The sequence below is a fragment of the Etheostoma spectabile genome, chromosome 1 (genome assembly GCF_008692095.1).
Source record: "Etheostoma spectabile isolate EspeVRDwgs_2016 chromosome 1, UIUC_Espe_1.0, whole genome shotgun sequence".
Classification (NCBI taxonomy): domain Eukaryota; kingdom Metazoa; phylum Chordata; class Actinopteri; order Perciformes; family Percidae; genus Etheostoma; species Etheostoma spectabile.
Window position 1 is genome coordinate 8,648,808 of NC_045733.1, and position 14,229 is coordinate 8,663,036.

At 37.4% G+C, this 14,229-nt stretch overlaps 1 protein-coding gene across 2 annotated transcripts; it reads left to right on the forward strand.

The window, feature by feature from the left end:
* The first annotated feature begins 4,783 nt into the window (after positions 1 to 4,783).
* Positions 4,784 to 13,230, forward strand: nucb2a (nucleobindin 2a). 2 transcript variants are annotated; one of them, XM_032514904.1, is made up of 14 exons: positions 4,784 to 4,959; positions 5,359 to 5,499; positions 6,537 to 6,644; positions 6,961 to 7,093; positions 7,225 to 7,328; positions 8,370 to 8,555; positions 8,827 to 8,917; positions 9,084 to 9,142; positions 9,222 to 9,314; positions 9,419 to 9,508; positions 9,628 to 9,798; positions 10,895 to 10,955; positions 11,043 to 11,062; positions 11,096 to 13,230. In XM_032514904.1, the coding sequence occupies exons 1-14, from the start codon at positions 4,936 to 4,938 to the stop codon at positions 11,267 to 11,269; spliced, it is 1,455 nt and encodes a 484-aa protein (XP_032370795.1). In that variant the 5' UTR covers positions 4,784 to 4,935; the 3' UTR covers positions 11,270 to 13,230. The 2 variants fall into 2 exon arrangements, with proteins under 2 accessions (XP_032370795.1, XP_032370786.1); XM_032514895.1 differs by having other exon boundaries at positions 11,043 to 13,230.
* Positions 13,231 to 14,229: the final 999 nt, after the last annotated feature.

The following is a 14,229-nucleotide window of genomic DNA, read 5'->3' on the forward strand; positions in this document are numbered from 1 at the left end:
AGCCTATGCTTAATTTCCTTTCTATAGGCTACTACAGTAGGCCTACGAGGAAATATGCGAGATGAGAGAACTAAACAAGCATTTCTTTTTTTTCCTCACAGAAATATTTATCACAGGCTTATTATAAGAGGCAGGTGGCAGGCATGTCTGAGGAGACTAGGAAATTACAGAAAGAGTATGATTGACGTGTTGATTTTAGTTTCTTCTTTAAAGCATATTTATTAAAAGTTGGATCAAAACTACGTCAGTACATGTGGACACTTCAAAAACGTTGTATATTGTTTCAGACATCTTGCCTTTGTGATGACACTCTAAATATCCGTATATGTTTGTTTTTTTACCCCTATATGTACTGTAGTACTGCATGAAAAATCCAAAACCACAGTTAGGACCCATAGTAAGAGACTAAGACAAATCTCTGTGTAAGGGGGGACTTTACACAATTTGACAGAAATAAAAAAAAATTGAGTTTTACAAGGTGTGTGTATGTGTGTGTGTGTGTGTGTGTGGGTGTGTTCAGAGCTTTAGATGGAGTTGGTCACATCACATTCACTGCAGTCCCGCTGTGAGGACAGAGAGCCTTCCTGACCATGACACATCACAGTAATGCTTACACTGCATCAAACAGACCTGCCCAATTTACCAATGTTGCTCATGAATTTAACTTTGGCCTATGTGAGGGCGGGCCATGTTCAAAGTCACAGTAGCGTTGGCACTGGCATTTTGCTGCACATCAAACACCAAGAGACAAGAAGCAAGGTTTCACTTCATCATGCCATGCTCTCGCTTATATAACTGCATTATCATTAATTTGATCCTCTCTAGGTAACATTATTCTCTTTATCATGTTTAACTGGGGAAGAGCCACAGTTCAATAAACTTTTCAAACAATCACAAAAGGACAAGCAGAAAAACCTTTCCCTTGTGTTTCCTGTGAGGTGTAGATCACTACATCAGTGAGCAGAGAGCATCTGTCAACATTATAAATATTTGATCTGAGATACCCTTTTAGGGTTGCTTTGTTGGAAAATGCTCCAATGGTTTAAGACACTGTTCTTAAACTACTCATATCAAGATATTAATCATCAAGTAAATGAGATCTAGAGACGGGAGGTGAATTAAATAGAAACACTGAATATATAAGAGTAGAAACATAACAAATGTACATGCTTATATGAAGCACTAGGGCGCACAGAGTGGCGTCATTAGTTTTAAAATGTATTGAATCATGCTTTGGCCTTTACAATCACCAGATCAAATCCCAATTGAAAACCAAAGAGAGACGAGTTAAACAGTGCCTTCCACCATCAGCATGGTGGCATAGCAGCTGTCTATGCCAAGGAGCATTAAATCTGTTTTGGCAGATAGGAGTGGCTCAAAAATGCAAAACCACAGTTAGGACCCATAGTAAGAGACCAAGACAAATCTTTGTGTAACACATTACAGGTGTTGTAGGTACTACAACACCTGTAATGTATGTTGTATGTATGGGTTTTCCTTTGATTTCACATACATGTGGACTGTGTTCTGTACTTACACATTCTCATTCCCAACTCGTCAAATACAGCCGGAACAAATCAAATGTGTGAATCATAAAAGGCTTTATTACAATGGTCACTAAGAACAACACCAACCAACTGCAAGAGATCTGAAGAAGAAACTGCTTCATTTTGGGGAATCAGTGTTCTGCATTGTAAGATTTAGCCAAGACCAGCAGAGATCTGCAACAAGCATGAATACTGGCTGACGTAATCAATAATACCACTGTATTATTGATATTGCTAAACTTAATTTAATGCAATTCGGTGCACAATTAAATTGTTGTGTGTTCCTCAACCAGTCTGCAAAATGAATCACTGGGTTGGTGGAACATAGTACATACTGCAGAGTAATCATCCAGTATCTACACAATTAATTGCAATGACACACACATACACACACACACACGTGCGCACGCACGGGCACACACACACACAAACATACACGTGCACGCACGCACACACACACACACACACACACACACACACACACACACACACACATACGTTCTAATTAATACACAAACACACACATAGTTGATGCGCAGTCCAGTGCAGCTCTGCAGTACGGACTCTGCTCCTGCTGATTCCTGCCTCTCTGCTGCCAGAGGCTCACAATGCAGCAAGGTGACTCAATGTTATTGTCTTCTCCTCAGAGAGCCTCCTCCCACTGAATCACAGCTTACTAAAGGTGCTGAGCAGAAAATGTAATGAAGATGCTCTCTTTCTTTTCTGACTTTGATCTCTTCAGCTCAGAACAGTTTGGGCCCTAATCTAGTCATCCATTAATCTCAGTAGAGTAAGGTTTATAAATGAGTGTGTGCAGGTGACTCAAAGTGCCTGAATTATTAACTACACACTGTGTAGGGTAATATTTATACAGTATGCGGCACATTTTTAATCATGATATAGTTGTTGATTAAAAAGAAGTGCTGATCTTCCCCATCTGCTTTAGCTTTCGTTTACTGTATATGTTAGTTATGATCTAAGACAATGATTAATTGTCTTCCTGCTCATTGAACTGTTACGTTGACATACACGGCAGGGATGTTATATTTAGTCATAAGCCAACCGATCCAGTTGAAAATAGATTAATTACCTTGCTCTACCTGCCAAGGCTCATAAATTGTTTTATTCTAGCAGAAAGCCAATGTTTTTACAGTTTCTGGGCAAAACATTTATCTTCTCTCTCCAAGCCAATCCAAGAAGAGTGTAATCGTTTGAACACAGTTTAAATATTTTTGTAATCTGTGATTTTTTGTGTTTATATGATAAATCAACAAACAAAATAACTACTGCGGATACAGGGGCTAACACAGACCATAGTTTAGTTGGTTTAAATCTTGGACTCATTGTCTCCTGTGGTTCCCAGTATATTTGACCAGTTAAACTATCATGGACTTCCAGTTCTACATGACTACAAACTCTACAAACTATAGTTGTGGAGGACGGTCTGGCAAAGCGACCACTACAAACAGACTGGAATAATGAACATCAGCCAATAAAGCAAAATAGCACCCTCTGTTGGAGAGATTGGGGATTAAATGTGTGTGTGTGTGTGTGTGTGTGGTGTGTGTGTGTGTGTGTGTGTGTGTGTGTGTGTGTGTGTGTACTATATTTCTGCACAGAAAATCAACATTAAAGTAATCAAATCAAAGAATTTATAAACGGTATTTAACTTCTTTCAGATTACTTACAGTACTTGTAATTTATTTAAGCGTTTTCAGAAAGCTCTCGGAAGCGCTGGTTTCATCAGCCTGTGCAGGGTGCAGAGTGCATCAAGAGGAGTGTGACCACGTAAGTACAGCCACCAGGCAGGTTCCATGTAATATGTCCCCTTGGGCACAGGGAGCGAGACTGGGGTTAGAGGTGCACTTGGACCCATTACTCACAGACTGCTGCTTTCAACTTTCCTCAAGTTTACTCAAGTACTGCATTAACGTAAATGCAATTTTGAGGTACTTGTACTTTAAGCAAGTGGGCCTATTTCCATTTTACTTTGTTACTTTGCACTTCTGCTCCTCTACATTTATCTGCCAGTTTTAGTTACAAACACATCTGCCAATTCATATTTTACATACATACAAATCACATGACATGGAAATTAACAAAATTTAGATCAACATTTATATCTAAATGCTGCAAAAACATTCATGCATCAGTAACAACCCACTATTATATACTAAAATACTAACATGGCAACTAATGCCTGAATAAAGCATACTTTTAGTTTTAGTACTTCAAGAACATTTTGCTGATTGTATTTAGGCTATGTACTTCTGTTTCTAGTAATATTTTGAATGTAAGGTGTACTTACAGTAATGGAGTATTTTTCCACTTTGGCATTACTATTTTCACTATTTAAATAGCCTACTTTTTCCACCACTTGTGCAGTGAAAAAATAGTAGCCAAATAGAATAAAAGAATACTAGACATGTACTTAATTTAGTCTAGTCAGTTTAATAGCAATTTTTCACAAATGAAATAAACAGGACACACATAGCCCATATATTATTGTGAATTAGACATAAGTTAAGAATAAACAAATAAATCTCTAATTTATCAGAAAATTGTGAGGAAAAAATACTATAAAACTGTACTCATGAAAAGAGACATCATTTATCGTTCAGCATTACTGGCTTTATCTTCCCTGCATCATTTTTGATGACCTACACTGGAAACAAATCTGGTGCACTTACCTTCTAAATATCTGATAAAAAAAAAAAATGATTCATTGTTTTTATCCCTGCAAGGTATTTCTACAAAGAGCAAAATATAAAAAGGGCATTGATGTGGACTGCTCATTATGTCAAATGCTTCCGGAAGATTTATGTCATCTAATTTGGTCTTTTCACCACTCTTCTCTTTGGTAGATGTCTGTATTTTAATATTGACCATTTCCTATATAAAAATGCGTTGTTTGGTTTTCTTTTTTTTGCAAATAATAGCCCACTATATCATCAACTTGATCTCATTATATATATATATATATATATATATATATATATATATATATATATATATATATATATATATATAAAATATATATATATATATATATATATATATACTTTTTGTCTATAACATTCCCTGTTTATGTATTACATGTTTTCATGCTGTTTGTTTTAATAATAAAAAACTAAAATAAAAAAGTGTTTCCTTCACTCTTCGAGGTTGCTGTTGTTTATTCGATCGGTAACCAGAAGTAACCGCCCACCTGCTCTGTCGTAATCTCGCCACGTACGACCAATGCAACGCAACATGCTGGTCCGTTTGACGGAAAGCTGAATTGACCACTGCGGTAAACGCTACCGCGCACACAACCTTAACTGCTGACTAGAGCGCTAGCTGCCGACACAACCAGCTGAGAGGCAGCTACGGGAGGAAAACAGAGCAAATGAGGTCCGGGATTCAAAATAAAGTCAGTATACAAGTGACGCATATGGGGCTCTTTAGAGACGTTTTTAACATTACGTTTAGTTTAACGAACATGTCGCGTTAACTTTTGCTGCGCTGCTCAGACCGACAGCATAACATTACAAGAATAGTTTAGGTGATTGATTCTCATTAGCCAAATCAGTCAGTGGCAGTGCTAAAGCTAACACCAAAAGCTTCCTCTGGATATTGGTAGCTAGCCCATAATGTAAACCTACGCTAGCTGGAGGAGCTGTTTTAATACGTGTAAATAAGGAAGCTGGCAACACAATGAACTTGTTATACTCATGGGCCCATTAACTGTTCATCTTCACATACTGTGTAATTATAAAAATACTGTAATATATAACGTTAAATGTACTGCATTAATTGTCCTCCTTTCCAGATGTGTTGGAGCCGGGCCCTTCTCACCGGCTGGGTTCTGCTGCTGGTCCAGCTGCTGTGTTTTGAGGCAGTGCCCATCAGCATGGATAAGACAAAAGTCCAAGAGCCAGAGAAAAAAATAGAAGAGCCTCCACCTAGTGTGGTAAGAAGGCACAAGATGCACATCTCTCTGTTTACATAGGTTGGAAATTTCATCATAATGCATAATTTCTGTTCTTTTGTGTTACAAGCGTGGTAGGTAGCCCTTCAAATTATTCCTTAATTGTACATATTAGAAAATAGTTCTAAAAATAGGAAATAATTCTGTCTATGTCTACATATCAACAGTTTAGTCAGGCTTTGATAATCGATTAATTGTTCCACTTTTGTAAATCAAACACAAATCCCAAATATTTGCACATTACAGCATCTCAAATACTCTAGTTTACTCTGGCAGTAATACTGCTACTAATACTTCTCAACTAACACAGATAATTATAGATCCCATTTTTCAGCATTATTCATTTTAGTAATTAGTATTTATTTTTTTACAGATTTCTTATTCAATTTATTCTATAAATTGTAGTATAAGGTATATATATATATATATATATGGAAGTCAAAGTATTTTCTGATTTCTCATTTTTTCTGTTTTCAGTTTCATATTATTTCAAATTAGTTAGTTGTAGCTATTAGTTAGTCATGACGCTGATATCAGATGCTGCAAAGGCTGTAAACCAGAGAGTGATGGTAACAGCATCAGACTAATTTAAATGAGAGATGGCCTTGTGTCATTGTGCTACATTTAAATTCCCTCTATCAGACACTCCACTGAAGTTGTAGCTTTGTGAGAATGCATTCATATACAAACTTTTTATTGGAGAGTAAGTAAGTGGTCTTTAACCACAGAACTGATGCATCATTTGGCAATTTGCAGAAGGCAGTAATACAGTATATAGACAAAACCTGTCATCTTTTTATCCATCTGGACAGAGGATCTATTATGTTGGTGGGCAAGCGCATATCCCGTGAAAGCAAACTATCTATTCTTCAGTACATCAGACCTCTCAAAGAAGTGCTTATAATAAAAATAATAAACAAACATAAAAGTGATGATCCTTGTAGGATTACTTGGTGTGTTATATGTATTACATTCATATATATTTTTTACAGTGACATTTGATTTGTTACATTTTATAGGACACTGGACTCCACTATGACCGCTATCTCAGGGAAGTCATAGATTTTCTTGAGAAAGATCAGCATTTCAGAGAAAAGCTCCACAATACAGACATGGAAGACATCAAGGTATCCTGCTTTGTTTTTTTAATCTTATCAGCATGGCGGGAAGTTTCCACCGGGCCTGTGTAAACTACTAGTAAATCATAACTCTCACTGATAAATTATGGGCTTTCTCGTGTCCAGGAATGTGAAAAATCATCTGGATTGTTTGAGAAATACTACCAATTTCCCAATACAGTCTCTTCTTTTGGATTCTTGCTTCACTGCACCATTCAGTTCAAATTTACAGAATGAGTGAAAGGTTACATTTATATGTTTTTATTACATGAACTGCTACAACTCCACATGTTAAATAACACTAACTTATTCACGTGAAATACAGCAAGGTAAGCTGGCCAAAGAGCTGGACTTTGTCAGCCATCATGTCAGAACCAAACTGGATGAGTTGAAGCGGCAGGAGGTAAACCGACTCCGAACTCTGATTAAGGCCAAGCAAGACCTTGAAGGAGGGAATGGTACGTTGTGCAACAAAATTTATATTGGTGCTACAACTTGAATTGTACGTTAGAGGTTAATATATTATAAGAAACCTTGTATGTTATGTATCTGTATGTTTTTATTAATGTCATTGATTTCTCCCAAATAGACATCGCCGTGGACCACCAGGCTCTGCTGAAACAGTTTGAGTATTTGAACCACATGAACCCACATACATTTGAAGTGGAGGACCTGGATCGCCTCATCAAATCGGTAAATCTTATTGCTACTTCATGCCATAAACAATGTTAAATTAAGGACATGTTCACACAATGCCACTAATTTTAACTGCTATTGACCTTTTTTTTAGTAAAGTAATTGGGTAGATTGAAAGTACACTATCAAACCAATCAATAGTCTTCAAGAAGTCTTTACAATTTTTTTAGCGGTGGGAAAAATGATTGATTCTTAGATGCATCGTGATTCTCTCTAGAACATTTCGATGCAGACAAGTTAATAATTAACTTACTTATTTTTTAAATGTGTTGATTTTTATTTCAAAGTTACTGTCAAATCAAATCAGAAAACAGATTGAGTGAAAAAGGATGAGAAAAGGAGAATCAAGTTTGTGTGTGTGTGTGTATACACACACACACATGATCTTATAAGACATACATAAAATAATTTGGCAAAACACACATAGGCTGTTCATCTACTTTATCACATTACATCTGACGACCTCATGTTTCATGTTGTAAGAAGCCAATTCTCTGCCTTTGAACATGCCTCTGACATGGAAGATGACTGTGAGAGAAGGAGACTTTCACAAGCATGTTTAAGGCTTAAGCATGGACTAACTACAAAATAAAAACCTCAGGAGACAAAACATTTCATTAAAACTTTTGTGTGACAAATATGTCAATATTTAAGCTTTGTCAAGGAAGTGATTAGCAAACTGAGTAGCAAACTAATTTATTTGTATATTTTTTTTAAATCATGCATGGACATTTACAACAAATTGTTGGCCTCTGAATCAAAATCGAATCGTGAGGTGCCAAGAGATTCCCACCCCTATTGTTTTTCATACCTACCTATTAAAACAACAGAAAATGAATGGAGCCTGGGAGGGTTAAAAGCATTTGGAAATCTCAGTAAACGGTACCATATGCTGAATGCATGCATTTAATGAATAAGCATAGTTTTGTTTCCACATGAGCTAACATGTAATTGCCCAATAACTTAAGTAGAACATTGCACCATATTAACTTATTAATTTGAAACAAGGCTCATTTCCTACCTCCTTCATGTATTAAGGCCACTAAAGATCTGGAGAACTTTGACAAAGAGAGACACGAGGACTTCAAGAAGTATGAAATGATGAAAGAGCACGACAGACGGGAACACCTGAAAGCACTGGACGATAACGAAAGAAAAAAAGAGGAGGAGCACTATGAGGACATGAGGAAGAAGCATGCTGACCACCCTAAAGTCAACCACCCGGTAAGTCTGTTTCAGGTGTACACACAGGTGACAACATGGCACACTGACATGTTTTTTTTTAGCCAATGTAGAGAAACTCTTTCTGTTCCTTTTCATATTGCAATATTTAGTCCAGACTTTATTAGTTCAGTTTCTGCAAGTGTACAAAGGCGGTTATGGGTGTTATGGAGTGTATGCCCAGCATTATTATTATGCAAACTATCTGCTAACATGTTAAAATGCATTATTTATCTAGCCGTGATTTAAATGTGATTTTGCTTCCATGTTGCAGGGTAGCCAGAATCAACTGAAGGAAGTATGGGAGGAAGCCGATGGCTTGGACCCTGAAGATTTTGACCCAAAGACCTTTTTCAACCTGCATGGTAAGACCTTTACCAACCTGCAGCTGTGAAAGACTGGAGGGATAGTGTGCATTTTTGCAGTGCTACATAATCTGTATTGTATAAAAATAATAGTAATTATAATATGTAATATAACAGATAATGGTGCATTTGTTTACCACAGTCTTTTTCTGTCTTTGTAATGCAGATACCAATGGAGATGGCTTTTTTGATGAACAGGAACTGGAGGCGTTGTTCACCAAAGAGGTAAAGCCATGGCAACTTAAAATGTGTAATGTTTCAGTGAATGGCCTTTTTAGTAACTGCTGGTCTCTGTGATTTTTAGCTGGAAAAGATTTATGATCCCACCAACGAAGAGGATGATATGGTGGAGATGGAGGAAGAGAGGCTACGTATGAGAGAGCATGTTATGAATGAGGTACAGTAAGTTGAACACAATTAGTTTAGTTATTTTGCATACTATATAGTATAGTTTAAATAAATCCCTCCATGCGTTATCAATTTCTCCCATCTTCCCCATAGGTGGATTCTAACAAAGACAGGCTGGTCTCCTTGGATGAGTTCCTGGTTGCTACAAAGAAAAAGGAATTCTTGGAGCCAGATAGCTGGGAGGTGAGACACAATATATTTATCATGTTGACATTGTCTAAGAGTGATGTAATCCCAAAGCCATTTTGCTAAAAGAAGTAGGACTGTAATAAATGGTGACGCGCCCACCCTTTGCTCCCCAGACCCTGGAGCAGAACCAGGCTTATACCGATGAGGAGATGAGGGAGTTTGAGGAGCATCTTGTTCAGCAGGAACAGGACCTCAACCAGAAGGCTGATGACATCCGGAAACAGAGAGACGAGCTGGAGAGACAGCAGGAGCAGCTCAATGCACAGAAAATAGAGCTGCAACAGGTAAGGAGTGTGGATGGATGGATGGATGGATTTTTGTCATTCAACTAGACATACAGAGAGCACATATGAACAAAATTCTGTTCCACTAGCTCATAAATACTGCTTTAACTAAACAGTAAAAAAAATAAAAAAAATAAAAATGCTACAATGTTATTTCAACAATTAAATATGACAAAAAGAATAAAAAAGGAGTTTGAAAGCAGCATTTAGATTATCGCACATATTAAATGACAGAATATACAGTTATTGCACGTTTTAGAAAAATAGATACCGTTATTGCATGTTCATAAAATAAGTCCAAATGAGGTCCACTGCAGGGGATTATTAAGGGGGGTATTTTGAGTTCAGGTGTCAAGTGTTATATGAAATATTTTAGTTTGCTATAGGGATGCACCTATCCGACTTTTTCAGATACCGATGCCTGTGCTTTGTGGATCTGTCGCTGCCCGATACCGTTGTTGAATTAGTAATAAACTGTATACCATCCACCTTCCTTCCACCATGTGAAAGAGACCAAAGGCACCAGATTTTCCTAACTAAGACAAAATAAGATGTATTTAATTTGCATGATGCTTTTGGATGTGCTTGATTAAATTGCTAGGATTGCTTTGCAGTACTACCAACACCCCTTGAAACATTTACTTTGCAGACATTGCAACTAACGAACTAGTTGGCGTGTCAAGCATGAAATATTTCCACCCAGACGACTCTTTGGCTCGCTCCATGTTGCTTAACAGCATGCGACACACGTGAAGCTGGCGAATGACGTAGGATGTGCTGCGATGGAGGAAAAAAACTGGATCAGCCCATGGATCTGTTGATTTTTCCAATCCCCCGATCCAGCTCTTTTGTCAATATCGGGGCTGATAGTTTGCTACAGTAGGTTTATTCTAACAGTGGCAAACAAAAATGTAGTTCTGCAGAGGTTTCACATGAACATGACACTGAGTCTGTGGGCGGAATCTCAGTGTGACAACAAAATGAATTTCCTTGAGCTATGATGAAGATTTATTTAAGCTATCAAATGAATGTGCCTATCAACATTACTGTGTGCACCCACCTCATATATAAAAACCTTATATGTAACCCGTTACAGGCAGTTGAGCAAATGGAAAGGCTGAAAACACAGAAAGTAGAACCCCCTCCAGAGGTTCACGGTGAGTTTTTAATCACACCATTTTGTGTTTTCATAGTTGTTTGGTTTTACTGCCTAATCTGTAGTAATGTAAAACTGTTTGTTACAGTCCAGGAAAATGCTATTCCAGAGATGCACGCATTTGACACCCAGTTGCATCCTGAACAAGAGGCCCAACCACAAGGACACCAACCTGCACCCCAAGATCCTCAATATACACCTCAGGAACACTATGAACAACATCAAGACCTGGCCCAGCAGGGGCTCCCCCAGACACACCAGGATCTGCCACCAGGCCACCAAGAAGCTGCACAAGGCCAGCATCACCTGCCATAACAGTGCTGTCAGAAATTGAACCTCCACAACCAGACTTTTGCTGCACCTCCAATCCAGCGCACAAAGGAGCAGATCCTCTTCTGTATTAGGCCTCTAACCAGCATGACTTACGGGGTGTGGAGGATATGTGAGATGGAGAGCAGCAGCACAATAGGAATCCCTGCTGAATGATACCAATGTTTGATAACTGTACTCCTTTGGATTACATGACGGAATTACAAAAGTGAAATGACGAACCAAGGACGTGCATCCTGAAATGAGCAAACCTACATTTTCAAGTTTGATTACATTAGAAATAATCAAGAATGTTTGGAAATACAATTATACGAAAATATAAATTTGAGCTTTCTGTACCCGCGGTTTGCTGTTACAGAACCTCTAACAATGACATGCTACTGGCTCTACAACCTAGATAAAGTAAGGTGTAAAACTAATTAAAATTTTAATCATTTAAATTTTGATTTTCTGACTTGACGATCACGATTAGTTAGTCCCCATATGAGTTTACGTGCCATTTGTGGTGAAATGTGTTTCACTGGACTGTATCACACATTTTAGAAATTGAGTGTGAGAATCCTTTTTTTTTTTTTAGATGTTCTCTCATTGCATAAAGAGCAAAATAGGCACTATAGCAATTTTAACCCATATACAGCATTTGATGCCCAAACCGGAACCCAATTTTTCACTCAAAAAGTAAAGACTTCTTGATGCAGACACGTATAGTTTTATGTAATGATAATCTACAAGGTCCAGTCAGATACGTTTTCTCCACTTGCCGCTGTCACCAAATATTAGGGTGAGGGTGTTTTTTGTTTTGTTTTGTTTTTTAACCAGAAACACCCTCATGAAGCCAGAATGCTCAGTCCTTATACTTGTCAGGTTCAGGTTGATTCTGGTTGCTTTTCATAACCTGCCAGCTTTTTACGTTTACCTACCTTACAACATCTTTTCATGTGTGCAGTCAAATCTTCGGAGAGAAAACGTATGCTCTGCCTACAGGATATCAGGAACTGGCCATTTTTGGGTCACACTGCAGATGCTCTTCACGGACTTTGATCAAAATAAAGGTGCTAGGTTCTTGAAATAAATGTAAGTGTGGAACGTCTCTCCATTCAATAAGTATTCCCCTACTTTATTACAGCCCAAAGTCCTGCAGATGCTTGTTTTAAGTAACCTAGTAAAATAAATTTGCTTTGGTACACGTAACAGTAGAATGGGCAGTAAAATGTTGGTCTATTGTTAATGTGATCCTGATTTTTAATCTGTCTTAATATAACAGTTTGCCGATTAAAGGTGTAGACTTTCACTCCAGTCTTTCATCGCTATTTTTTTGAAAGTATTTTGTTGAAGCAACTGCTGGATTTGGTAAATTACTTTGGTTAACTTAAAGATTTTAGTAGAAAGGGCAAAGTTCTTAGTTGGTAGGAGCCAATTCCGATATTACTACTCTTTTTTTGTTGTCTGTTGACATTATAACATTTTCTGAATCTGAATTCACTTAACATTATATTTGGCACCAGACAGATGTGTATTACTTGGTCTTAATTCAAAAAACCTGGCATGGCCTAATCTTTACAGTCTAAGGGCATGGCATATTTTCCTACAAATTACCAGTTTGATGTAATTGCTGTGCTATCCAGGTTGCTTTTTTCATGTAATGTTGTGGTTTCTTCTTGCTGGCAGACTGTGGCCATGGCAAACAGGTTAACTTATTGCCACTTTTTACCGAAGAAGGCTTCATTGACAGATCTGCCTTATTGTGATTTTAGTTCAAACTAAATCTAGATATGGAGTACATTTCTTTTTTCTTTGCTGTGTGCCAAGTGTTCCTTTCACACAATCATAATTTGCACACAATGTACTTTAAAAACTGTTTTCCAATTGGTTGCTGCTGGATAAAATAGTAATTTGACAGTACTGTACTCCTCAGTTTAACATAATAAAACGGTTATGACCTTTCAGTTTGACAGATTTAATTGCTTAATGAATGAATCTATCAAACTCTTACAATACAATGTAAAACAGTTAGGTATGGATAATCTCTTCATACAGTATATTAAAAATGTAAAGCAATGGCACCTTGTTGAAATAGCTTAAGTATGACCGCAGCAAAGTGAATTATGATTTAATTCCAAGTGATGTTGGCTCTTAACAAGTTTATTCCTAAGGTTTAATTTTTAAAGGCATGTGCTAGTAATGTCTTGATTAGACTGTACATGCATACATGTAGTAGAATACATATCTTTTAGTGAACAGGCTGAACACAACGGACTGCACCATATTTCCCAGGGATTGGCTTTTTTTTTTTTTCTACAAAGGTTTACGCCATCATAGTTTGAAAGATGCTATGAATTTACACATACAGTCCCCATCTAAAAGTAACGACAAGGCAAATTCCTGTGTTTTTGTTGTTCACTTTAGACATTTGGGTTTAAGATCAAAAGATGGAGTATATTAAATAAGAGTTAAGAATTTCAGCTTTTATTTTCTGGTATTTACATATGTGTTAAATAATTTAGGACATATCAATGTTTGCATTAGACCACAGCATTTTTAGGTGAGCAAAAGTACAGGAACAAATAATCTTAAAGTAAATAACATTTAATATTTGGTGGCATAACCCTTGCTTGCAATAACTGCCTCAAGCCTGCAACCCATCAACATCACCAAACTGTGGCATTCTTCATTTGTGATGCTATTCCAGGCTTTTACCGCAGCTTCTTTCAGTTCTTGTTTGTTTCGGGGGGTGAAATGCATGCTCTGTTGGGTTAAGGTCAGGAGATTGACTTGGCCAGTCTAAAACCTTCCACTTTTCCCCCGATGAAGTTCTTTGTTTTGTTGGCAGTGTTCTTCGGGTCATTGTCCTGCTGCATGATAAACTTCCTCCCAATTATCTTGAATGCATTTCTCCGTAAATTGGCAGACAAAATGTTTCAGTACACTTCTGAAATCATTTCGCT